This window comes from Pseudorasbora parva, chromosome 9, assembly GCF_024679245.1.
Source record: "Pseudorasbora parva isolate DD20220531a chromosome 9, ASM2467924v1, whole genome shotgun sequence".
Classification (NCBI taxonomy): domain Eukaryota; kingdom Metazoa; phylum Chordata; class Actinopteri; order Cypriniformes; family Gobionidae; genus Pseudorasbora; species Pseudorasbora parva.
Window position 1 is genome coordinate 18,882,117 of NC_090180.1, and position 27,862 is coordinate 18,909,978.

The 27,862-nt window shown below is 37.2% G+C and overlaps 1 protein-coding gene across 2 annotated transcripts; it reads left to right on the forward strand.

The window, feature by feature from the left end:
• Positions 1-821: 821 nt before the first annotated feature.
• On the forward strand, positions 822-25,112 carry cdc14aa (cell division cycle 14Aa). Of its 2 annotated transcripts, XM_067454255.1 has the most exons (15): positions 822-1,234; positions 1,577-1,667; positions 1,783-1,858; positions 5,719-5,811; positions 6,422-6,501; positions 8,646-8,712; positions 9,376-9,438; positions 9,883-9,970; positions 13,624-13,854; positions 14,373-14,511; positions 14,623-14,788; positions 14,875-14,972; positions 17,156-17,284; positions 17,363-17,753; positions 24,656-25,112. In XM_067454255.1, exons 1-15 carry the CDS (start codon positions 1,189-1,191, stop codon positions 24,683-24,685), a joined length of 1,788 nt encoding a protein of 595 aa, XP_067310356.1. In that variant the 5' UTR covers positions 822-1,188; the 3' UTR covers positions 24,686-25,112. The 2 variants fall into 2 exon arrangements, with proteins under 2 accessions (XP_067310356.1, XP_067310357.1); XM_067454256.1 differs by lacking the exon at positions 17,363-17,753.
• The last annotated feature ends 2,750 nt before the right edge of the window (positions 25,113-27,862 follow it).

The following is a 27,862-nucleotide window of genomic DNA, read 5'->3' on the forward strand; positions in this document are numbered from 1 at the left end:
AAATGCTTTTGTACATTCATGCAATTGATTATATACAATTATCTGCTGTGATCAGTGTGATCTGCATGATCAATTGCTTATTTCATGTTGTTCAAAATATAGTATACTGGTTCTCTGTAGTCTTACCCCTCAAAACATATAGGCATTTGTTCATTAAATGCAAAATGGTTGAACTAGGTTCATAAACTGTCCAGCATATTTTCTATAAACTTCTATTAAACTTTTTTGTTTTGTAAATGTGTCCTGAACTGATGAATTAGAGGTGAATTTTGAATTTCAGTTATTAAGGGAAATGAAAGGGCTAGATCAACCAATGATCAACCAGTTCTCTAAAATAGCTCAGAGATGTATGTCGGGAATCTTTAGTTGGAAAGCAGAGACAGAGCTCAACACTGTTACAAATTCTGATAATGTAAACAACAAGGAAACAAAGGGCAGCGTCGGCAGGGAAAAAGAAGAGTAAGGATGTGTGGCAGAAGAGCAGGAAGGTAAAACAGTGGAACAGTTAGAAGAGGCCAAGATGACATGTTTCTGAAACAAGGGCCATTATTGTGGACAGTGTTCTCAATAGTGACCTTAAGGCCAAAGTGTAGTACTGTTTGCACGAATTGTTTTGAGAAATGCACTTACTGGTTTGCAAATCATAAGGATGATTCGAGAAATGTACCAAAGCGACTGAGAAAAGCTGTAATCCAAAGCATAGTTCTTAGAGCAGGCACTGTCTGCGTCTCGAACTCTGATTGGTCGAAAATGAGCCCTCCTTAGCAACACGCATTTGTGTGGGGGTGTGACACGTGGTTACTAGGCAATGTCTCTTTAACTTGTATCGTGAAGTTTTCAGCTGTGGAAAAACGTGCAAGCAAACTCTAGAACATCATAAGTGCACAATATTACGGAAAAATGAAGGACACGTAACATATTTTAGATTAAACTGATGGAAAACATCATGTTTTTAACTCACCTTCCGTTCGGAAGAGATTTAGAGGATTTGCCGTCTAAACTCGACACAGAATAGCTTATAGGACACAGAAGTGGGTTATAGGGCTGTGTTGACTTCGTTGTAACGGATTCATTTCTAAACACGTTAATTTGCAAAACTACCGGATGTTCCAAAATATAACGTCCCGTTGGAACGAAAAGAAACTCGTGGAAATATTTTAACATCCTGACGTTTCAGTATTAGATAAAATGGGAGATGACCATGAGCTGCTGGGATCTTCTGAGTTTATCAAAGGTAATACGTTGAAAATAGTGATATCGTTTAAAATAGGTTCAAAGTTAAATGTTTAAATAGCTTACTATTTTCTACATGCCCAATCAATTTGTCTTAAAACATCAATATCCTAGCACACTGTTGTAATTTGTAATAAATTCCATAGTTCTACATATCAGTTATTCATATGCATATAGTAGCCTACCTTTTGCTTCCTGTTGTAGTTTATCTTGAGATTGCTAGAATGTAGTCCAGTTATAAATTATAGAATGTGTTATGTAAGATCGCCTATTTTGATGTGATTTACTTTTTTTTACTTTTGTATTGTAAACTACAAAAGGTTTGTATTTCCTTTTCCCCCAGATCGACTGTATTTTGCTACTCTTAGAGGCAAACCCAAGAGCACAGCAAACACACATTTCTTCTGCACAGATGATGAATTTATATATGAAAAGTAAGTATTTGAAATTTTAATTTTAATTCATAATTATTTTTCATTTTTGATTGCTCATATTTGATTGTTTTATTTTAATGCTAGTGGTGACTTTATGGTCCATTTCTGTCTCAAGCTTTTATGCAGATTTTGGACCCCTCAATCTGGCAATGCTGTACAGATATTGCTGCAAACTGAACAAAAAACTAAAGGTAAGGTCTTCTTTGAATCAAATCGCTCAGTGTTTCACATTTTATCACTGATCAAATATATTTGTTGTGTTTTTCTTTGTCATATTTGGCTCGATCCATAAACATTGAGAAGAGCCTTTTTATAAGTTTTGCACACAAATGAGTGATGCAGTAAGATACTTCAAAACCATCTATCTCGTATTCCAGAAAACAGGTCAAAATTACATGCATATGAGTATGTATAAATGTATGAATATTAACAGATACTTGAAGGTGCATTCCTGGAAAACTACAAAGGCTAATCCCCTGCAAGGTTAAGCCCAGCCTCATAGAAATCAATTAAAATCAACATTAATTGTTCAGTTTTGTAAAATCTTAATGTGTGGTAGCATCCCTTCACCACCATTAGCCATCCTAATGTCTATATTAATAGTAATTTATTTTACTTTGTTGCAAGACTGTATAATGAGTCATGAGCAGTTCCTGCAGTGAGCAGCAGAGAGCGCTCTATTACTGTGAGTTACACATCCCTATCTGATCCTTATAAAGCCATGACAGAAGTTTCTGGCATGAATGAATGAATTTCAATGACGTTATTTGTATCTGGAGTTGACAGGTTAAGGGCTATGGTCCACGTTCAAGGTGTTTCTGTACATAATTATGCTTAGTGTGAAGTGAGTTCAAAAAATATTTAGCTCATAAAATTACTGTATTTTGTTGACATACATTTGAAATATTAAAGCAAGTGGCATTTGAAAACACATTAGACTACATCTTTTCTCGGAACATCATTTGCCATGTTTGCGTTTGGTGATTTATTTATTTTTTTTAGTGGATGTAAGTCAGTTCTTCTCAAGTTCACAATTAGACTCTAGTGAAAAATAAATATAAAGTGTAGGCCTATTTGAAATACATTTATTTTATGCTAAGTATGCTACACATTTAAATATGTATGTACTTAATATAAATATACTGCAATTGTTTGTCAAAATTGTCAAAAGTTGTGGTTCACCAAAATGAAATGTAAAAAGTTTTTCACAATACTTTGGTATGTCCATAATGATAAATAAAAATAATTTTATTACAAAATAATATCTTATTTCTATTGTACGCTAAGCATTTTGTCATGTCGCTGAGGCACTTAACTGAATTTGTACTTAGAACATATTTAACAAAATGTGCACAGTATACTCTATCCTTTTTTAAATTATTTTAAGTATTTATTTGTGTTCTTGTGAAAACTAAAGATTTTATACATATATATACAGTGCCTTCAGCCCCCTTGAACTTTGTGACCTTTTGCCACATTTCAGGCTTCAAACATAAAGATATGAAACTGTATTTTTTTTGTGAAGAATCAACAACAAGTGGGAGACAATCATGAAGTGGAATGAAATGTATTGGATATTTCAAACTTTTTTAACAAATCAAAAACTGAAAAATTGGGCGTGCAAAATTATTCGGCCCCCTTAGGTTAATACTTTGTAGCGCCACCTTTTGCTGTGATTACAGCTGTAAGTCGCTTGGGGGAAGGCCCTATCAGTTTTGCACATCGAGAGACCCATTCCTCCTTGCAGAACAGCTCGAGCTCAGTGAGGTTGGATGGAGAGCGTTTGTGAACAGCAGTTTTCAGTTCTTTCCACAGATTCTCGATTGGATTCAGGTCTGGACTTTGACTTGGCCATTCTAACACCTGGATATGTTTATTTTTGAACCATTCCATTGTAGATTTTGCTTTATGTTTTGGATCATTGTCTTGTTGGAAGACAAATCTCCGTCCCAGTCTCAGGTCTTTTGCAGACTCCATCAGGGTTTTCTTCCAGAATGCTCCTGTTTTTGGCTCCATCCATCTTCCTATCAATTTTAACCATCTTCCCTGTTCCTGCTGAAGAAAAGCAGGCCCAAACCATGATGCTCCCACCACCATGTTTGACAGTGGGGATGGTGTGTTCAGGGTGATGAGCTGTGTTGCTTTTACGCCAAACATAACGTTTTGCATTGTTGCCAAAAAGTTTTGGTTTTATCTGACCAGAGCACCTTCTTCCACGTTTGGTGTGTCTCCCAGGTGGCTTGTGGCAAACTTTAAAGAACACTTTTTATGGATATCTTTAAGAAATGGCTTTCTTCTTGCCACTCTTCCATAAAGGCCAGATTTGTGCAGTATACGACTGATTGTTGTCCTATGGACAGAGTCTCCCACCTCAGACCTCTGAGACTATCACAGTGCAGGTGCATTTATACGGAGACTTGATTACACACAGGTGGATTCTATTTATCATCATTAGTCATTTAGGTCAACATTGGATCATTCAGAGATCCTCACTGAACTTCTGGAGAGAGTTTGCTGCACTGAAAGTAAAGGGGCCGAATAATTTTGCACGCCCAATTTTTCAGTATTTGATTTGTTAGAAAAGTTTGAAATATCCAATAAATTTCATTCCACTTCATGATTGTGTCCCACTTGTTGTTGATTCTTCACAAAAAAATACAGTTTTATATCTTTATGTTTGAAGCCTGAAATGTGGCAAAAGGTCGCAAAGTTCAAGGGGGCTGAATACGTTCGCAAGACACTGTATATATATATATATATATATATATATATATATATATATATATATACACAGAAAAATGCTAAATTGTTTTTACTAAAAATACCTAAAATACATCTAAAGCAAATAAGCAATAGAAATTAAACATACAATAAATTATGTACTAATACAATACATTAATAAAAATAAATAAAATTAAACTTAAAATAAATTTCAAAATAAGTAATCTTCAGGAAATCAGGAGGTTCTCTTATACAGCGATACAGTACACAACAGCATTTTTCCCTCTCGAGTAAGATGGTGAAATGTTCATCCTTATCATGTGTCAACTGCTAAACAGACTAAGATAACCTTACCAAAACATTAAAGCTACAGGCATTGTTCATGGTTAGCATGTTGACTAATGAATTAACTAATTTTAACTAATTGCACTGTTAATGTGAATAGATCAGATTAATGCTGAACAGAGGTGTTGTTTATGGTTAATTCATGTTAACTAATGCATTAACTATTGTTGACTAATACAACATTATTGTAAAATGTTACCATTTTATAAAAGGTTTTACAGGGTTAAATAACAATACAAGTCCAAATGTAACAATTTTTTTTAAAATTTAATGAGAAATAAATAGTTGGTAAACTTAGCAATTCATGTAATCTTCCTGTCTCAGACATTGTTAATGCAGCATAATTCTACACAAAACAGCAAAATCAAAAAAGAAGAAACATATGAATGACAACCAGAGCCGAACAGTTCACTCATGTATGAACATTCTGTCATCATATGACAGAACCGTCATGACTCTTGTAAATCCAAACCTGTGTGAATTTCTTTCTTCCATTAGACATAAAAGGAGATGTAATAGGCAGGACGTTCTACTCTTTTCAATACAGTCAAAGGGAATTGTGATGTGGCTGTCAAGATCCAAAAATTACAAAAGGCACCATGGAAGTACTACAACAGCATCATGCACTATATTCTGAAACAGTAGCTCTGTATTAGGAAATGAATGAAAGTTAAGTCATTAATCACCAAACGTCTCATTAGTTATAGGTCATTAAATCTGTATTGGTTACAACAACATTTGGCATCATAAACAACAGACCTGCTCATCTTGAGTGGCATCTTTTAGCAGGGCCTGGCGCTCCATTATCAGCTATTTAATGCATATCTTTCTCTGGCTTAAGAGGACTTGAAATGTGGCTTTAAAGGGAAAAGGAGCATGAACATTCTACCAAACATCTCCTTTTGTACAGAAGAAAGAAAGTCAAACGGTTTGGAATGACATGTGGTGGAATATATGATGATGCATGTGTTTTGTATGTCTGCAGTCTTTCACTCTGTCCAGAAAACGCATCATCCATTACACCAGTTATGACCAGCGAAAGAGAGCCAATGCAGCCGTCCTCATCGGTGCTTATGCAGTGAGTCCAGCTCTGTTTCCACAACAGGGGTGTCTAATCCTGCTCCTGGAGGGCCACTGTCCTGCAGAGTTCAGCTCCAACTTCAATTAAACACTCCTGAACCAGCTAATCAGGGTCTTACTAGACACAGGCTGAGTCTGAAATCGCCCCCTATACACTCAAATAAGACATTATCTGAGGGGACAGCCATTTTAGTGGTGTCCGAAACCATATTGGACATTATTAAGTGCACTCATTCAATCCCACATTGCACCGCAATGACAAGTTTACAGCCTATACACACAGCGGCTGCCCAAATTCACTCACTCGTTTTCATTCACTCCTTCAAGTGAACTTTATTAGTGGACTGACATAGGGGAGGAATTGTGAATGAGGGTTTAGGGGGCGAATTCTGATTCAGCCATAGAAACTGCAGGATAGTGGCCCTCCAGGATATAGTTTGGACACCCCTGTGGTATAACCTTAGAAGACGATCATTTTTGTTGATTTTTACCCTCGTGTTTTGGTGACAAAATTATTACAGGAATAATTTCTAGCTATTCACACCAAGTTGAGCTCGTTTCAGAGTTTCCCAGAGAAATTGCTAGCCATGTTTTGCTTCTTTTTTCAGGTAATCTACTTAAAAAGAACTCCAGAGGAAGTGTACCGGGCCCTGATCTCTGGAACCAATGTGTCATACCTGCCCTTCAGGTGAGATACTGCACACACGCTCAATCCGTTCTGAACATGAGTCATCACGCTAGTCACACCTCATTACCTTAGTCTTATATATTACTGTATGTATATAACCATTTAAAACGACTTTTTAAAAAATGTATTCAAACGTATCCGTAACACTTCGGTGTATGAACACTTTTTCACTTTAACTATGACTTTTGCCTCAATAAGCTCCTAATTTACTGCTTATTAATGGTTAGTGAGGTTAGTGCTGGTTTAAGTATTGGGTAGGTTTAAGGGATGTAGAATACGGGCATACAGAATAAAGCATTAATATGTGCTAAATACGTACTAAACAGCAAATATGCAAGCTAAAAAGCAACTAGTTAAAAGTGAGAATTGTTCCCCATGCTAAAGTGTTACCAACGTTTCTTTTGCAATGATTTACATTAATCAAAAATGACTATTATTACTTTTATGTTGTTAAAATTTCTATTTAAACTAAATCCTGTTATTTTGAACTTTCTATTCATATAAAGAACGTTTTGGGAATTAATTGTATGTCAAAATTTGTCGTTTCTGATGCGAAACTTCAAAATGCGCATAAAACCAGGGTGATGGAAACATAGCTGATATCTTAAGAGATATCACTTTACAAAAAAAAATTCTTTCAGCTCTTCATTTTATTCCAATGGAAGCATGTTTCTGCCGCAGAATAAACTAATTTAAAAGATAATTGCAACTTTATATCTCATAATTCTGACTTTAGTAACTCACTTTTTTAAATACAAGTAAATAAAATATATAACCTGCTATTTTGCAAGTTCTCCCACTTGGAAATCATGGAGGGGTCAGAAAATCAGAAATCACAATATATGATTTTTTAACTATTTATTTGTATGATACAGCTGCAAATAAGTATTTGAACACCTGTTTATCAGCTAGAATTCTGACCCTCAAAGACCTGTTAGTCTGCTTTTAAAATGTTCACCTCCACTCATTTATTATCCTAAATTAGATGCACCTGTTTGTTAGGTTTGTTAGCTGCATAAAGACACCTGTCTACCCCATACAATCAGTAAGAATCCAACTACTAACAAGGCCAAGACCAAAGAGCTGTCCAAAGACACTAGAGACAAAATTGTACACCTCCACAAGGCTGGAAAGGGCTACGGGGAAATTGCCAAGCAGCTTGGTGAAAAAAGGTCCACTGTTGGAGCAATCATTAGAAAATGGAAGAAGCTAAACATGACTGTCAATCTCCCTTGGACTGGGGCTCCATGCAAGATCTCACCTCTTGAAGTCTCAATGATCCTAAGAAAGGTGCGAAATCAGCCCAGAACTACACGGGAGGAGCTGGTCAATGACCTGAAAAGAGCTTGGACCACCGTTTCCAAGGTTACTGTTGGTAAAACACTAAGACGTCATGGTTTGAAATCATGCATGGCACGGAAAGTTTCTCTGCCTAAACCAGCACATGTCTAGGGCCATCTTAAGTTTGCCAATGACCATTTGGATGATCTAGACGAGTCATGGGAGAAAGTCATGTGGTCAGATGAGACCAAAATTTGGTCATAATTCCACTAAACTCGGAGGAAGAAGAATGATGAGTACCATCCCAAGAACACCATCCCTACTGTGAAGCATCATGCTTTAGTGGTGTTTTTCTGCACATGGGACAGGTCTCCAGACCTAAACCCAATAGAGAATCTTTAAAGGGACAAACTCTGTGTTTCTCAGCGACAGGCCAGAAATCTGACTGATCTAGAAAAGATCTGTGTGGAGGAGTGGGCCAAAATCCCTCCTGCAATGTGTGCAAAATTGGTGAAAAACTACAGGAAACGTTTGACCTCTGTAAATGCAAACCAAGGCTACTGTACCAAATTTTAACATTGATTTTCTCAGGTGTTCAAATACTTATTTGCAGCTGATTAAATAAAACAAATATTAGTTTAATGAAAATCATACATTGTGATTTCTGGATTTTTTTTTTTAGATTATGTCTCTCACAGTGAACATGCACCTACGATGACAATTACAGACCCCTCCATGATTTCTAAGTGGGAGAACTTGCAAAATAGCAGGGTGTTCAAATACTTCAATTTCCTCACTATATATATATATTACATTTACATATTAAATAGTCTATTAAATGTTATTTTTTTATGTCCATATAGAGATGCTGCTTTTGGGAACTGCACATATGATCTAACCATATTAGACTGTTTACAAGGAATCCGCAAGGTAAGTGTCTTAAAGGGAAAAGTTTGCTTCAATAGCACCATCTGTTTTAACTATTATTATTTAGGAAGGGTAAAGTTTATGACATTCTTGACCCATTTTATGGACCAAGGCTGGACAGTGTAGACATACAAGGCACTTTATCCCCAGAACATAATCTTTTAGTCCAATTATCTGTCTTTTCAATCTGACACGGGAGAAAGAATTGGCTCAAGCTCTAATAGACGGATTACATAAAGGACAAGCCACACATTAGTGGACAAACAATAACTGACTAACAGGAAGCACCATGTAAAGAAGGAAACTTGTGGGTGGAAAGTTTTGGGGAAATGATCAGGCAGGAACGAAATTCAGTTGACAGACAGTCCAGATATTACAATTGTACATGATTTAAGTGAGGTTGAAGGTTTAAGCATCAAGGATTTATCTTAAAGGGATAGTTAAAAAGAAAATAACTAAAGTAACTAAAAATTAGCATGATGTCATAATTTACTCATGCTCGAGTTGTTCCAAACCTGTATGAGTTTCTTTCTTTTGTTGAACTCAAATTAAGATATTTTGAAGAATTTTAAGATTTATGCATAATGCACCTGTTTGAAGACACATGAATCATTTAGATTTTCATTATGTAATGTAAATCTTATTCTCTATCAATTTTCTCTCCAGGCCTTGCAGCACGGGTTCTTTGACTTTGAGAATTTCGATGTTGAAGAATATGAACATTATGAGGTATCTTTACTATTTCTCATAGATATAATCAAAAATGTTCATTCTCTACAGTGGCCCCAAAAAGTTTTTGACCATTTAAACTGCAATAACTGGCATAATAATCACATTCAGTTTAAAAATATCAAACCAAGTGGCTTTTATTTTAAAAAGGTATATTTTGCAAGCCAGACAAAACAAAAACAAAAAGTATTTGGACACTGATTGTCACACTTTAGTGGATAATGTACATAGTTTGTGATGAATGTGGTTACTCTGATATAAATATTTTGTTATAAAATGTAATTCATTTCACATGTATGGTGTCCTTTTTTTGGGGGGGGGGGGGTTACTGTCTATTGTCCTATTGTAACTCATGTAAATTGTAAATTCACTTTATTTAAGCAATTATGTATATTATGTGGATTCAGAAGTTTTAGTGTAACTTCTCATCTTTTGTGTTACAAGCGTGTGGAAAATGGTGATTTTAATTGGATTGTGCCAGGAAAACTGTTGGCATTCAGTGGACCTCACCCCAAGAGCAAAATAGAGAATGGTAAGCTGGCATATAAGATTTGCATCTAAAAGCTAGTACACACTGCCTTAACAAATACCAGTGTTATTGGATCAATGTGTTGCCTTTTAGTCTTTATTCAATAGCAGTTTCCAAAACCCTGTTGTATTTCCAGAACCCTTGCTATACATTTACATATATAAGTATAAACATTCAGAAGGGCTTGTCAAACCATTTGACCATGGCCAAAATTATGGCTGTGACATAAATGTTGTTTCGAAATGTTTGCCGCTTCAGTTGTAGTGTTGATTTACACTGTTTTTAGATTATTGTGCAGAGTGATCAGATGCATTTTTAATAATTGCTAACAGCTTCATTGGCCAAAAAAATGTACTTCATCACAAAAACCCACAATTTTTTGGCCCTAGCACAAAATTACCAGCTAACATTATGTCATATCATCAGCACATGGGAAAGTGTAAACAAGTAAGCCTAGTCAGGTAAACTCATTCTGACTGGATTATAAGAGCAGACTGATATAAAAGGAGGGAAGTGCTTCCAGTCATTGTGTTCTTATGCAGCCATCATTGCTTTCCAGCATAACGTCCTCACATGCAAGGAAATGCTACAAAGAATATTGCACCCAAGAGAACCATTTATCCGATCATAAAGAACTTTAAGCAGAGAGGTTCAACTGCAGAGAATAAGGCTATAGGGCGTCTCCTCCTGAAGAGTCAGTTATGCAATCATGTAACCAAAACCACAGATCTTGCTCAGTATTGGCAGCAGGTACGTGTGCGTGTGCATCGGCACACACAATGAGGTGAAGACTTTTGGAGAGCAGCCTAGTGTCAAGAAGGGCAGCAAAGAAGTCACTTCTCTCAAAGAAAAACATCAAGGACAGACTCAAATGATGCACGTAGGACCAGGTTTGGACAGCAGAAGAATCGTGCACAATTGTTTTTTGTCCAGAGAAGAAAAGGTGAACGCTATCATGCTATTAACACTAGTCGTGTGTCATGCCAACTGTGAAGCATCGTGAGACCAGCCATGTGCTGTTTTTTTTTTTATCCAAGGCAGTAGCTCTTTAACAATTCTGCCCCAAAACACTGCCAGGAATAAAGAATGGCATGAAAAAAATCCTGAAAAAGCAAATTCTCCCAATATTCCAGAAGCAATTTGATGATGATTCATGCATTTTTCAGCATGATGGAGCACTGTCAAAAGGCAAGTGTAATAATGAAGTGGGACTGAGATTATTACATTATTGGATCCGTGGCCAGGCAAATCTGTGGATCTAAATCCCAAAGGATTTCTTTGGTCAATCTTCAAAAGTCGAGTGGACAAGCAGATTGTTATCAATTCTGAGCCCTAATAAGGCTATTTGAATTTGGCCCAGAAGCTGATATCCAGCATTTCAGAGTGGATTGCAAAGGTTATGAAGAAAAAAGATCAACACTGTAAATATTGACTGAAATATTGATATACTTGCATATATAGATTTTTTAAGCCTTTAAACTTATTAAATCCTTATTTATAGAAACATCTGAAAAAAATAATCTACAAATACTGAAGCAGCAAACTTTGCGAAACGCCAATACTTGCTATGGCTGTAATAATTGCTGATTAAACCCTTTTTATCAAAGTGCTCAAGGCAATAGCGTGGCTAGCTACGGCTGGCCCTAGGTGGGCTGACAGCTTGCCCATCCTGTCATATCCATAGGTCAGATCAGGGGAAATAAAAAAAAAAAAAATGTTTGATACAATTTTCTAACATTTAACAATTCTTCAATTTTATGAATTGTCTCTTCAGTTACGTAACGCCAGTAGTAATGTTACGTTCTTCTTCGCGCCAATAGCCAGATTCGATTCCAACCAGCAGCGCCCTTTTTTGTTATTAAAAAATGGCGAACCTTCCATTTATGACACATTTAAGAAAGAAGCATGTCTTGACAAAGATGAAAGGACGGCATAACACTTTTGTCATTTGAACTTGAACTAACAGATAATAAGGATTATGATGATATTATCAACATCTTTAATTCAAAACCCAGCCAGCTCCGACTTGTTTATAACAGACATGAGCCATACAAGTTATGTTTTTAGTTTGGCCCGGCGTGGCATGGCTATGCAATATTTGCATGTAATATTTGTGAGCAAGTGTAATGTGAAATGTATATAAGCCACATGTACTGTATTAGCAATGGCAGGTTGTCGATACAGGACTCGGAGTTTGTGATTTCTCTTCGTGGTATAGCTATCAGGACTCGGGTTGGATCTCTCTCCTGCTCTGATCTCTCCCCTGCTTTCTTTTTGTTTTCAATTTTTTCACGTTGCAGCCGCTCACACTTGATCACACGGAGCGTAGTGCTTACAGGTGAAGTATATTGTTTCTGCGACACTAATAGCACTATAGCGGAATTTCAAAATAAAGCAACCTTGCAAACAGTCCTTCCGAGTGTTGGGCTCAAACATTGCAAACACAGCTCTTGTTCAGGGGTTTGAGAAGGCATCAACGTGTAGAAGTAGACTATATTAAAAGACAATATACGATAAAAGGTCCATCACATGAGGAATACTTTTAGCTATGTTGCTATGTTTCAGTCGGATTTTTCTTCCAAATGAATAGGTAATGTAAATTCTGGGCCACCCACACTTTTAGAGACCCACCTATCATCCACTTTCTGCCTACGCCACTGGCTCAAGGGAGCGATAAAGTTAGATTGAAATGTCTGCAATTTGTGCTGTTAATCAGATTATTCATCTTAATACAGCGGTGGCCAAAATTATAAGAACACTTGGCATCTGGGAGTCGTTTTATTGGGCCTGGATTAATTTTCCAAGAGGACAATGATCCGAAACATTCTTCTAACTATTGCCAGAACTACCTGCAACAGAAGGAATCTGCTGGAACATTGAAAATGATGGACTGGTCCCCGAAAAAGTCTAGACCACAACACAATCAAACACATATTGTGCGAGCTGGAAAATAAACGGACAGATCGATTGTTCAGGAAGGAAAGCATTTGGCTTCAGTTGCTGAAAGCATGGGATAAAATTTGTTTTTAAGTTCTCAGAGGAAATATATTGACACTGTGCCAGAATGATGTGGTGCTGTAATTGCTGCAAAAGGTGGACGTACCAAATATTAATGTTAAAAGTGAATAAAAACAGTACAACTCACTTCATCTGATATTTGAGGGTCAGAGCAACCATCTGCACTGCATGTTTCATGAACATTATGAAATGAAATTATGTTTTGGAGGCCAATATTCAATATTTTCAGATCTGTCTGGTGTTCTAATAATTTTGGCCAGCACTGTATATCAAATTTCTGTAAATCAAATATATATATATATATATATATATATATATATATATATATATATATATATATATATATATATATATATATATATATATATATATATATATATATATATATATATATATACATATATTCATGTGGCAGACTCACCTACTTCTTCAACAATTTTCTTCATTCCTCCACCACCCCATCTCCTCACTCTCAGCTGGTTACTATCTCAGCCAGGCATTAGAGTAGAGAACTCTAGATTCAGGCTCGGAGCCTGACAGCACGCCAAATTATATCTGATTATTTGAAAATGTAAACTCGTGAACTGATATTATAAGTGGAGTAACTCATGAACTGATAACTGTATTGGCTCTTTCAGGTTATCCTCTCCATGCTCCAGAAGCATACTTTTCTTACTTCCGGCAGCACAATGTGACAGATGTTGTGCGACTAAACAAGAAAATCTATGAAGAGCGCCGCTTTACAGATGCAGGGTTTGAACATCACGACTTGTTCTTCGTAGACGGCACCACACCTAGTGATCTCCTCACAAGACGCTTTCTGCACATCTGTGAGAGCGCAAAGGGTGCCGTGGCTGTCCATTGCAAGGGTGAGACACTTTCTAGAATCTAGTTATGTGATGAAACGGCATCTTTTTTTATTGCATCTGGAGTCAGGAGCACTTTTGAATGTAAAAAAATGAAGTAAAGCATTGAATGATCCTGCAATTCTCCAGCCAACAATCCACGGTGGGTCTAATGTAGGCACGATATGGGCTTGAGATATTGGCTCTACATGGGTTTGTCCATGTTAGATAGGATGGGGTTTGTCCATCCTATCTGAATTAACATCCTGGGCTAATTTAGATCTTATTTTTCCAACTTTTATGAAAGAAACAGATGAATTAATAGCAAAATACTGCAGAGTTGGATTGGATTTATATAGGCCCAGATTTACAAATTAGCATGAGAGCGCTATTCCACAAAAGTGTAGATGGGAGAGGAAAGTTCTGTGACTGTCTACTGATCAACTTTGTTAAAAATCAAAGACGCAGCTGTTAGTACATCTGGCCCATTTTGTATTGTTTTGTTTTCTCCACTAAAATATTTTCCCACTGTCTCTGCATAGCTGGCCTTGGCAGGACAGGCACTCTGATAGGCTGCTACCTGATGAAACATTATCGCTTCACAGCGCCTGAGGCCATTGCCTGGATACGAATCTGCAGGCCGGGCTCTGTCATTGGACCACAGCAGCACTTTCTTGAACAGTAAGTCTGAACAGTCAGTAAGTTGAAGAGTCTACAGATAGTTTGAGACACATAGGGACATAAAACAGTTCAGAGGTCATGTTCAGAAGTGCATTCTTTCTCTGTCTCAAGGAAGCAGCACAGTATGTGGGTACAAGGTGATCTCCATCGCTCAAAGCAGAAGCAGCAGCAGCTGAGGCAAAGCCGACAACAGGAGAGAAACATGTCCCATCTCATCTCCAGTGTGGACAACATGTCCATCGACAGCACCATTCTGAAGCCAGCAAGTGTGGATGAGGTACTGAAAGAACTGAATCCACCAATCACATTCGAGTGCACAATACAGTAAAATTGTTGTTGACACTGTGTTTCGCTACACTACAGAATGAGTTCAGAGAAGAAGACATGATTCCAACGCAGGGAGACAAACTACTAGCCTTGAAGGGCCAACGCCACCCCAGATCTACAACCGCAGTGCTTAGGTAGAGCTTCTGTTACACTAAATAAAGGAAATTCTTTCAGCCAGTGAAATCTCTCTGGGTTGTTAGAAGAACTGAATCTTGTGTCAGTGAAATGAATAAAGTTTTGTGCTATAGTAGATAAGCGGGACTGAAGTTTAACATCTGACAAATGCTAGTGATTAATCAACCGTGGCAGGTAACACATATAAACTCCTGCCAGTTTGGCAGGTTATTATTCATTGTGTTCTCTAACCAGAAGCCTCCAACATTAGCAAAACAAAGTGTAAAAGAGGGTTGCACACTGGACAAGACATGTCTTTAAATAAATAAAAAAAGTAAAGTTGAAGTAAAGTTTTGACTGTTTACAAGTGATTAGATCACTGGTTTGGACTACTGCATTGAAATTTGAGTATGAATGACACATCCTGTGTCCAATACCTCTGGCCCTGTCCCAAATGGCATCGCAAACATTTGCAGTCTTCCTATGAGTCTGCACTTTCGTGACATAACACGACTGTAGGGGAATAGTATGCTGCGGAGCTCGGTTCCGTGCGAGCCTGGTAAAATTGCGCATAGAGGGTGCATATCGACCGCAAAGGGTCATGAGTACCCTTCTGAAACCTAAAATGAAGAAGGAAAATGGACTTCACACTCAGAAGGCGGCCATTGTTAGTCCACAAGACCATAAGAAGTGTGTCCTTTCGGACAAGGCCTTTGATATGAGCCGCGGTGTGGCACTTCTCATCCGGTGTACAACTGGAGCCCTAGACATGGTTACTTTTTCTTTAATAAATGTCATTGAAGCACAATGTTCAGTACTATTACTTTTTGAGAAAACAGCTGATAACTGCTTGAAAGCTTGCCCACTAAATTTGTTTACCATTAAACATTTATTTGCAACGTGGTCTCCATATTGGATGCATGGACACCAATGTGACACATTTTGACTCTTGGTCAGTTCCCTTCTGCATCACTTTTTAGCACACAGGATACCCCTTTAGCGGCATTTTCTGACGTGCAGGGAACTCCATTGTTTTCAGTTGCCTAATGCATCTTTATATGATGCCAGATGTTTCTTATTGAAATCAATGGAGTTCCCTGCGTGTCAGAAAATGGCGGATCCAGGCCGTATCGAGATCATTTGATGGACCTGCTCCCAGACATGACCAACGCATCCCTGAAGTGTCTGCAGAGACCGTGTCAATTAGTGTCTCCTTTGAATTTGCCTCATAGACACGTCATCCTCAATATCCAGTGTGATGACTCCGATCCTTCAATTATTCCTATTCAATAATTGTTTACTTGTCATGTCCTCCTTAATAAACCCATCTCTGGCGTGATACCTCTTCTGACCTGTAAGGTTGTCAGAATAATAATCATACACTGCTTGTTAATAGGCCAGAGGAGAAGGAGGAGCCTGGTTTCTCCCAAGGTTTTATTTTTCTCTCTTTGGTTTCTTGCCACTGTCACCTTTGGATTGGCTTGCTCAATTTTAATCTAAATTTTCAACTAAATATCCAAATAAAATTAATTTCTAAATGACCTATATCAGCTATATAACTGATCTGCCCACATTGTTGCTATATGATAAATTGAAAATAGGTGGATAAAATCACCGTTTTTTTTTCCAAGGGGTACCCTGGGTTAAAGAATGATGCCGACAGGAACTGACCAAGCGCCAATATGTGATGAGTTGGTGTGAGATCGTGTAGTTATTTGTGAGTGAGGTATATTTGGATGTATTAATAAATGCTGTTTATAAGAGAAGTCACAGGAAATTTATTTTTATATATATATATAAAATATTTATTTATTATTATTATTATTTATTTATTTATTTTACAGAATTTAAAATAAGGTTAAAAAAATAAAAAAGATGCAATGGTGAAAATTCTGTTCAATAGTGAAAAGCTAATAATTGTTATGGCTGATAACCAACCATTATATCACAATCATTAAAATGTATACTATTTTGTCTAAATTAATATATAAAAAACACTACAATTATTCACTTTACATGCAAGATTACATTACATTGTGCTGGAATGAAAAAAGTAATAGCGTTTTTAAAGATGGAACATTGGAGCGAGTGTTGCAGTGCAGAGATATAAATTCACTTCCTGTTTAATGCTCATATTGAAGTATTGCACAGAAGAGAATGCTTCCATTTAATAAATGGCTCTGTTATTTGTCTCTTTTGGCAGTGGGATAAACCCTGCTCCGGGCACCATTTCCCCTCCCAAGTCTTCCAAAGCTCCTCTCTTCCTCTCTTCCCCCACTGCACCACGGAGACTGACGCGAAGCCCTTCGTCCTCTGCCGGCAATCTAAAAAGGTACTCTGATGTTAATGCACAGCCTAGGTGTTTTTTTTTCCATTACAGATGTTAACCCCCTTTGTGCGTCCTGAACAGCTTCAGTCCACGTTTAGCCCATTCTCTCGGCAACCTTTACAATGACAACAACTTCAGTGACGATGACAACAGCACACCTCCTTCCTCCTTCGCCCCCTCCCCATCTCCTGCCCAAACCCAGTGTCCTCCTGCACCCCCATCCGGCTTCAGCTTTGGGTACACCACCGCTGAACCTAGACTTCCTCCCTCCCATGTAAACTTCAATCAAGAGGCCAACGCTAACCTTAACAGCCTCAATGCAGCAAGCACTGTTAGCGCTAGTCGTACAGTCAGGCCTATGAACAGAGGCGGCTATAGTCTGTTCTCCGGCGGTCGGCCGAGCCCTCAGAGAGGTCCATTCCGCACTGGACTAAGCGGGTTTCCAGGACGCTACCTCAGCAGATCCATTCCAGTGAGTGACCGTCTGACAGACTGTGGCCGTCTTCGTCGTCTCTGGCGCTTGATTTTCACTCGCTACTTCTGCTGTTTTTGCTCATTTTCCTTCTGCTACTAATTTTCCTTCAATGTAGGGTTTTCCTCACATTCTCCTCTGGCCTCTCACTTCTGTGCTACAGTAAAATTGTTATCTTTATGCAAGATTTTCAGAATTTAAAAGAAGGGTTCATCTAGAAGTTTGGTCATCATTTGAGCCCCATTTACACCACCAGTGACAGTGAAGCGCAACTGGCTTTTAAAGGGAATGGGAAATGAGACTCTGGTTTGGTTTAGTGCATGTTATGCCCAAAACACACCCATGACTCATTAAGAGAATAGGGACAACCCTTTGGACCATGTGCCTGGTGCACCAACTGTTTTTCCCATTGTTAAACTAGCAATAGTCGATTCGGACGTGACCCAAGTGCACCTGCGCTTCAGACCATGCACTCAGATTGTTAAAACAGGGCTTTATATCTCTAACTGTAATACATTGTACGATTACAGTCAGGATTTAGGAGGCTGCACTCCTATGGATGGATAAATGAATAAAGGCTGGATAAAGGCTAATTATGGATAAAGGCTAATTATGCAGGATGGTGTTGCTGGATTTGCAGAAGGCATTTGATATAGTAGATCACAGTATTCTGCTTTTGAAAGTTAAAGCAATGGGATTTACTAATAAAGCCTGCAAATGTATTAAGTCTTGCCTTTATAGGTGTCAAATGGTTGATTTAAATAAGGGGTTTCCTCTGGTTGTTTACCTATTTTATGTGGAGTTCTGCAGGGGTGTGTGTCGGGTCCATACTTTTTTAAAATTGTATGTTAATGATTTAAAAATGGCCTACTCCAATGAACTTTTTTATATGCAGATGATGCAACAATATTTGGGTTTCATGAGGAGAAAGAAAATGTTGAAGCTGAGCTCAGTAGAGAGATTGAAAGGGTTTACACATGGTTTATAGATAATATACTCTTTACATTTGGAGAAAATATATTATTTGGCTTGGCTGCTAAAGTGAAAAAAAGTTCCATATTAGAAGGGAAGGTTGGAGATAAAATCATAACACTTAAACAAATGAATTTCATTAAAGTACCTGAGGTGTTTATTAGAGAATATAGCTGTTTTGGTTCATTAAAAATATGTAATTGAATAAAACATTTTTAGATAAATTTTAAAAATGTTAGCTGGCGCATGAGTGCAGTCACATTATGATTATTCAGCAAAAGAAAATGGCAGACTACTCACAATAAATGGAGCAGGGTTACACTGGAAATGCATCTGCATCTTAACAATGAACATTTTAGTAAACTTTCATCTTTTTTTTGAAAACTTTACTTGAATTGGTGTTGGCGTTTTAAATTATTAAGGAAACGTGTTCCAAGAGTATTATGTGTTTGCAAAAGATATGCATCATCATTCCACAAAAGGGAGTAGCACTGATTTTTATCTTTGAAGATTAAAGAGCTCAATGGGACTTCCGGTTAAAAGTGCTAATGGAGTAGACACGTTTGTTTCTCACTCCCTTATCTTCTTGTTTAATCTAACATTTTAAGCCCATTTCATTTTTTTAATGTTCAAAACAAACAATATCACACATGGTATAATTCTGTCTAAATGTGACTTGAATGCTTGGCTAAGCAGAGCAAAAAAAACAAAACAAGGACTCTGTAGATGACGCTGCTAGCGAGCTTAACAAGGCAGTGATGGCCAAGCTCCTAGAACAACATTGCTATCAGCCGAATTTAAAGCGATAGTTCAACCAAAAATTTTAATGTTTTTGTTTATCTGTGTACCTCCGGGACATCCAAGATATAGGTGACTTTGTTTCTTTAGTAGAACATAAAATAAGATTTTTAACTTTAACCGTTAAAGTCTGTGGCTAAATTGTATAATGCATGTGAATGGTTACATGCATCTATGAGAGTACAAAAACAGACAAATCCATATTAAACACTGTGGCTCATGATGACACACTGATGTCTTAATATATATATACAGTATATATATATATTTTTTATTTTTTTACCTCAAATACATCACTATATCCAACAGCCTTGAGCGCGCGGTCACTTCCAGTAAGTGAGGTCGGTACACGATTTGGCGTAGTTTACGCAAGCGCCTGAAGTGATCTTTTGCGCGTATCTCTGTGCCATATCGTGTACATTGACCTCACTCACCGGAAGTGATGTTAGACATAGGCTGTCAGACACAGTGGTGTATTAGAGGTAAGAAAAGTTTATAAATACCGTTCGGTTTCTCACACGAAACTTATTTTTTTGGTCTTAAAGGGATACTTCACCACTTTTTCATATTAAACCGTTATTCCCTTAACTAAGATGAGCTGATACATACCTCTCTCGTCTCAGTGTGTGCACTTAATCTCTCTGACGTGCTGTGATTATCTGATAGCATTTAGCTTAGCCCACTAAGCCCAGTTCATTCACTACGGTACCAAACAGAGATCAAGTTAGAAGCGACCAAACACCTCCATGTTTCCCCTATTTAAATACAGTTGCACGAAGAGTTGAACAACCTAGTTTGGTGACACAAAATAAAACGAGGCGCTTTTCTAAGCGGATTAAAAAGGAGAACTATAATGTGTGGCGGAATAGCACTTCTGAGAGCACTTCGACTCGGCGCAGTAAAAAGTCCCGGCTGAAAAATCTCCCCCTCCCTCTCTCATTCCTGTTAATAGGGGGGAGGGGCAGGGGGAGATTTGAGGGAGGATGTTTCAGCCGTGACTTTTTACTGCGCCGAGTCGAAGTACGAAGTACGCAGATTTTTGGGTGAACTATCTATTTAAAACAGCTAGAAGATTGACAGCATTTAGACCACGTTGTCAGATCACACACAAAAAAATTGCTCTGCTCAAATCGAGTGCCAATGATTTAGACAAGCAGGTATGAGCGTTGTAAGTGACCTGCCCAACACTGGCTGAAAGTAACGCCATGCTACATGATAAAGTTGTGAACCTTGAGTCACACAGTAACTATATTTGGATCACGGTGATTCCAAAAACGTGTAATTTGTGTACAAACTTGTCTTAAGTAACAGAAAGTTTGTTGTAAATGTAAAAACAATGCATTACTTTAGTTACTTGAAAAAAGTAATTGATTATGTAACTTACGTTATTTATAATGTTACCCTAGCCTGACGTCATCATACTCAGATTCTTGTCAGAATATGAGTCTTAAAATGCTCCATTGGTCTGAGATTATGAGGCCTTTTACCTGAACCATGAAGAAAATGCCTCTGCACTTGTTGCACTTATTGGATAGACCAACCTCAGAGAAAATCAGAGCAACGGAGTAAGTGACATCCCGTAGGAAGGACGGCAAAAACATCTTTTCGATTTACAAATGCCTTGATCTCTATTCCTCTTTTAAAATGAAAACACTGTCGATATCTTCTATAACAGACGCAATGGCGGAATACACATCTCAATTCTCCAGTGGCGGCCATCTTTGTTGTAAACAAATCCAACCCAAGCCCTCTTTGGTGATGTGGATGAATACGTTAAAGCCTGCCCTGACAATTTGATTGGTCCAAACAGCTCTAAAACAGTTCGAGCATAGTTGCTCCACAACGGATCAAGTCATGACCGAATTCCTGACCTCAAATGTTGTGGGCGGGGCTAAGTTCGGCTGGCATCCAGACTAGTGTTACCCTCAATACTGTTCGCTTTTGTTACTGGAAATGGGCAGTGTAACACAGTTCTTTGTTCAGGAAAGAAAAAGAACCGGCAAACATTCACAAAGACTTTAATAAATAAACAAAACAAAAGTAAAGCTGGCAGCCCCTCACAGACGACTGGCTGCACACACGTAATAAAACAATAAACAAAACACAATGTAAAGTCCAGGCCTGATTCTCTCTAGTCCTTCACTGTGCCGCTCGTCCTTATGTCTCTGAACTCCCTCATGAGAGAACTAAAGGACATTCTCAATGACGCACCGGTCTCCTCTCGCTCCTCTCACGTCTCTCGCTCGTCTACCCTGCCACAGGCAGTAATGTAATGTAATGTGTGGAAAAATTCACTTGTTTTATTTTGATTTGAAATCAGGATCATTTCACTTTGTTACTGTTTGTCACTGGTGGTGTGAACGGGGAATTGCACACCTTCATGTCATTCCAAACATGTATGTTTTTTCTTCTGTGGAACAGAAGGTGATATTAGACATCAACAAATATATGCCAATACAAATAAGATTTGAGCTGCAGCGAAGGCGAAGATTTTAAGCAAATAACTACTAATATTGAGGTGTTCCCATTGCAAATTCGTTGTATTGCCTACTGCAGAAATGTAGCTAATGTGACCGCAAGCTTAAAAGGTTAGTTCACCCAAAAATGAAATTGATGTCATTGATGACTCACCCTAATGTCGTTCCACACACGTAAGACCTCCGTTCATCATTGGAACAGAGTTTAAGATATTTTATATTTTAGTCCCAGAGCATATGCAGTCTATGCACACTATACTCTCCATGTCCAGAAAGCGTATTGATACGTGACTGCAATTTGGCAGTTTGACGCGTGATCCGAACTGCTGAAATCAGGTGACATTGGCGATCCGAATCATTGATCGATTCACTGATTCATGGTCGTTTGAATCTTTATTTGAGGATTGAAAACAAACGCGGAAGAGAAGACTGATGCTGAATAAAGTCGTAGTTTTTGCTATTTTTGGACCAAAATGTTTTTTTGATGCTTCAAGAGATTCTAATCAACCAACTGACGTCACTTAATATGGACCACTTTGCTGATGTTTTTATTCCCTTTCTGGACATGGACAGTATAGTGTGCATAGACTGCATATGCTCTGGGACTAAAATATTAAATATCTGTGTTCCGAAGATGAACAGAGGTCTTACGGGTGAGAAACGACATTAGGGTGAGTCATTAATGACATCACTTTCATTTTTGGGGGAACTAACCCTTTAAGTTATTCATTTTCAAGTGATCTATTCCTATAACTGGAGTAATAACTTTAAAGGATTTTTACACACCATAAAAGGTAAATGAAAGTGTGCTATTAAAGCCAATTTCATTTCCCTCTGTTTAGAAGTTCATCCCATTACAGTTTTTCTCAATTACTTAAACACTAAAACCCACTGGCTGAACAAAATTCTCAGTTGCCTGAGCTCATTTAGCTAATTGTGCAGTCTGTTTTCAATACCTTAAACCAATTAACATGGTATAACACAATATCCAAATCTCACTTAGACTTTGCAGAAAAACTCTAAACACATTCTCATTGTCAAGACACATTCTGCACCCTAATGCACATGTCATCCATACAGGTAAACACAAGTGGCAACAATCAAATAAATAGAGAACACAATGTCATTGATTGAACACAAGCACTCAAAATTGATTCAACCTTTTTCAAATGATGAGACACCACCTATATATGTACAGTGCATTGCAGGCTGTATACTGTACAATGAACAAATTGAATGGCTCTGAAAATTGTGCTTAATAATACTGACTGCTCAATAGATTTTGACCGGTTGCAGGTTCATATCAACAAAGAACAAGAATTACAGTATCGCAGAGACAAAGGACAAGTTTGTGAGATGTAGGGTACAGTACAGTAGCCTACTGTAAAAACAGCCCAGTCTAATGGAAATGCATATCTATAGCACAAATTGTATTTATTGTGCGATTTATACGGCAAAATGAGTTATGTGCATGTTACGCAGTTTTCGCGTGCATATGATACGCACTTTATAACGTGTTATGTGCACGCACTTCACACAACTAACTTACACAATAGGGTGACAATGCAAATCATGCGTGTTGCTTATAAATCGCACAATAAATACAATGCACGTATCCACATTCCACACCACTAAACTTACCTAAGCGTGTAATATGCACACACCCCACACCACTAAACCTACCCAATGGGGTGACGATTGTGTATCATATGCACGTAAAAACTATTTTGTCATATAACTCGCACACTAAATGCAATTCGTGCCATATGTACGCATTTCATGAGTAGTGATTTCTGACCAATTTAGAGCTACATGATAGAACATGTTTTCATTCATCAAAAGACAATGACAGAAAAATATCAAATTTGTTTTGAGATTAAAAAAGTACTTCTCCCTGAGAACTATGTTTTGAACAATGCGTTTTCTATTTTTTTGGTGGATTGTTTACTGGCTGCTTGATAGTGTATCATTTTGATCACTTTGTTTATGATTGTGTTGGATTTTGAACACAGGCCAAACTGATTTGAGGCGAAAGTTTCATTTCGCAAGAGGATTGGTTTTGTAAATAGTGCTTGAAGATGAGGTTTTCGTGGTTAATGTTTTTAGAAAATGGAGCAATGTTTCAGAAATTGTGTTTTAGCGATTGAGAAAAACCTGTAAGGTTAAAATACCAAATGTTTTATTACCTCAGTTAGTGTTCTGGAGGAGACAGAGGTCAGTCAGTCTGCAGATTGTGGACAGTCGGAGTAAACAAATTTCTCAGAGAAATCAAATTGTGTAAGATGGACACAGATTTTGACTTTTTAGCTTTAGACTATAACTCCAGTGTGAGGATATCATTTTAAGACTATTTATTAAAATGCATTTTCATTTGCCCTGCATCTCCTAGCAATAAGGTGCTTGTTTCTGCACGAGTTTGTAGTTTTTGTAATGACTTGAAGGTCTGGTAGTGCATGATCCTCCGTCATTTACTGTACAATGCACCGTTTTTCTCTGTAACCATTTTCAAAGTCTTTAAGTGATGCCTAGTGTTTTAGAATATGTTCAGTATACACAGAATAGTGTTTTAGTTATGTGGTTTATTCCAATCTTTAGTATGTTTTCCATGTCCTTTCATATTAGTTTCTTAATGTCAATCTCTCTCTCTCTCCACAGTCCCTTCAGTCTGAATATGCTCAGTACTAAGGCTGTAATTATACACTGATGGCCGCAGCTGACCTTTAAACCATGGACGAATCATTCTGTGGATGGATCTCTCCTAAAAGCTGATAAAATGTTAAACACACACACTGGGTGTAAAGTGTTCATTAATACATTTATACAGTGTTTCAATTTAGAAAAGCATATCTCTAAGTCTGATGTATTATTCACAAATGTATTTAGTAATTTATTTATTTTTCTGTATACGAAATCAAACATATCTGCTGGTATTTGTCTGTGACTAACATTACAGTAGCTCACAATTTTGTAGAAAGTCACAATTTTAATGCAAATCTAAGCAGTGTGTCTGTGCATGAGTGCATGCAAGTATGAATGTGTGTTTGACAAATGTTTAGTAATATGATTGTACAGAAATCATGATTTTTAAAACCTTTTGTACAGATAACTAATAACTGGAATATACTGTACTTTAGATGCATTAAACCGCTGTCATTACACAGATCTCTTCATTTGTAAAGGCTGTGAGGTTGTGATTCTTTGTGCTGTACAAATACACACACAACCCCAATTCTAGAACAGTTGGGTTGGGACATTTTGTAAAATTTAATAAAATATGTAATAATAGGATGTAGATGTAATAGAATGTAATGTAATATTTTGATGGAATTTGGGATTTGTTAATTCTCTTTAACCTTTATTTAACTGACAAAAAATAGAAATAAAAACAAATCCAATGTTTCTTTCACTGGCCTAATTAATTGTATTTTGTAAATATGAAAAAAATATATATGCTACAACACAACGAAATCGCCACAACACAACGGAAATGCTCCCGACCACTAGGGGGCTCTCAGAGTGCGGTAAAGTTAGTTTTTCCTTGCCATTGTTCTATAGATTGGCCAGTCTTGCAAAGATATAAACACTACAATCAGTTTTAAGTGTGTAACCATTGTATATCGACAATTTAAAATCACCTACATGCATTATAGATGCATATTTATACTCAAAAACACCTTTACTCTATTTCGGCGCTTCATGCCTAAGGGAACGTCGGTCATTTGCATTAAGTGTTTGAAACGTATAATTTTATGAATTAAAATGACTTTTATTTTTTGTTTAAATTCCAATTTTGTTGTGCATTATTGAGTCCGTTTTTTTTTTTTTTTTTTTTTTACAATACAACCAAGCTGTGGAATTTTAACATGTCTGTTTTTAAATGTTAAAAATTATTTTAATTCATACAAATCATATGTTTCAAATGCATGGTAGAATTGGCAAACGTTCCCTTGGGCATAAAGCACCGTGATAATGAGTAAAGGCGTTTTCGAGTATGAAAACGCCGCTATAAGGCATGTAGGTGATTTTGAATTGATATTTTATGTCGATATACAATGGTTACACATTTAAATCATAGTGTTTATATCTTTGTAAGACTGGCCAATCTATAGAACAATGGCAAGGAAAACTAACTTTACCGCACTTCTAGTGCCCCCTCGTGGTCGGGCGCATTTCCGTTGTGTTGTGGCTTGTTTCCGTTGTGTTGTTGTTTAATTCCATAGTGTTGTGGCGATTTTGGCCCATATAAGTCAACATGATTTCTAACTTAACATGATTTCTAACTTCCCTGTAATACAAAAGTTTGATTTAAATGTGCCAAAAAGAGGCTTAATGTCTATAAAATTACGTAAAAGTCCTTACTGAGGCCAGTGGGGAAGAATAAAGCATCTTAATCCATTCATATTCATTTTTTTCCCCCACCAAACTTAAATAAATAACAATAAATAATTCCACTCCACTTTATCAAATGCTTTCTCAGCGTCTAATGAAATATATGCATCCTCTGTGTTAGCATGTGAGGGATTGTAAATTATATTAAAAAGCTACCTGAAGTTAGAAAATGAGTGACGATTCCAAATAAATCCTTTTTGGTGTAATGAAATAATAGTCAAATGAACGTGTTCTAATCTTAAATCCAGCTATTTATTTTGATAACAGTTTTTAGCAAACTTATCAGATGGAAGGAAGTCTAATGGGTCCGGAGAGAGGCCTGATTTGTAGTCTGAGGGAGATTCCCTTTTTCAAATGAGCCATTAAACATATCCAATAATAGGGGGGAACATTTTGCCAAAACAGTTTATAGAACTCAACCGGGTACTCTTCTGGTCCTGGCCTTTTCCCATCAGGCTATAACAGCTATAAAGTTTTTCACTACTAATTGACTAATTTAATTCCTCTTTCGATGACAATAAGAGGAGTTTGATCAATAGGAGGCACAACTAGGTTGTTGAAAAATTAATCAAAGCTCAGTCTTAGCAAGTCTACTAAGTATGTATGTATATGTATACATACACTGTAAACATTTTTTGTTGGTTTAGCTTAAAAAAGTAAGTAACCTGGTTATTTAAAAGAGTTTGTTGAAATTTAAAATTTGAGTTGATACAATGAAGGAAATTTGTTGAATAAATAGAAACTCAAAATATTATTGTATCTGAACCACATAAACAATGTGATAAATCATGAAAATAACACAATTTGGCATGTTTCACTGCATCATCACAAATAAAACACACAATTACCCAATATGCTTACAAAATCTTTTAATAATATTTGAATAAAGGTTGTCAATTCTCAAAAAATGTAATTGTAGGAACTCAAAATTTTAAGGCAACCCGGTAACTTCTATTTAAAATATATTTTTTACAGTATCTATCTATCTATCTATCTATCTATCTATCTATCTATCTATCTATCTATCTATCTATCTATCTCTCTCTCTCTCTCTCTCTCTCTCTCTCTCTCTCTCTCTCTCTCTCTCTCTCTCTCTCTCTATATATATATATATTTCATATTTATATCTCATTTTTCCATCCGCTATAGGGTGCCTATTCAAAACGAGGCATAGTTTGATGACGCCAGGTTTGAGCTCAGAATCTTGGGACATGTGGTCTTCACCTCACAGCTGGTGGAAAAGGAACGGGATAGGACTCTGGCAAAAATCATGGCAAAAATCTTCATAGATGCGATTATTAACATTACTGTAGTAAAGCAGAGCAGGACCGAGTGTTGAGGGAGCTGAGCAAGGCCGCTGGAGCGATTGTTAATAAGATGAACACAAACATGCCTTGCGAGCAGCGGTACTTTTATTATGCCACAGTCGCCAGCGCCATTTTTGCTTTTCACGGTCATGAGTATAAGGTAACG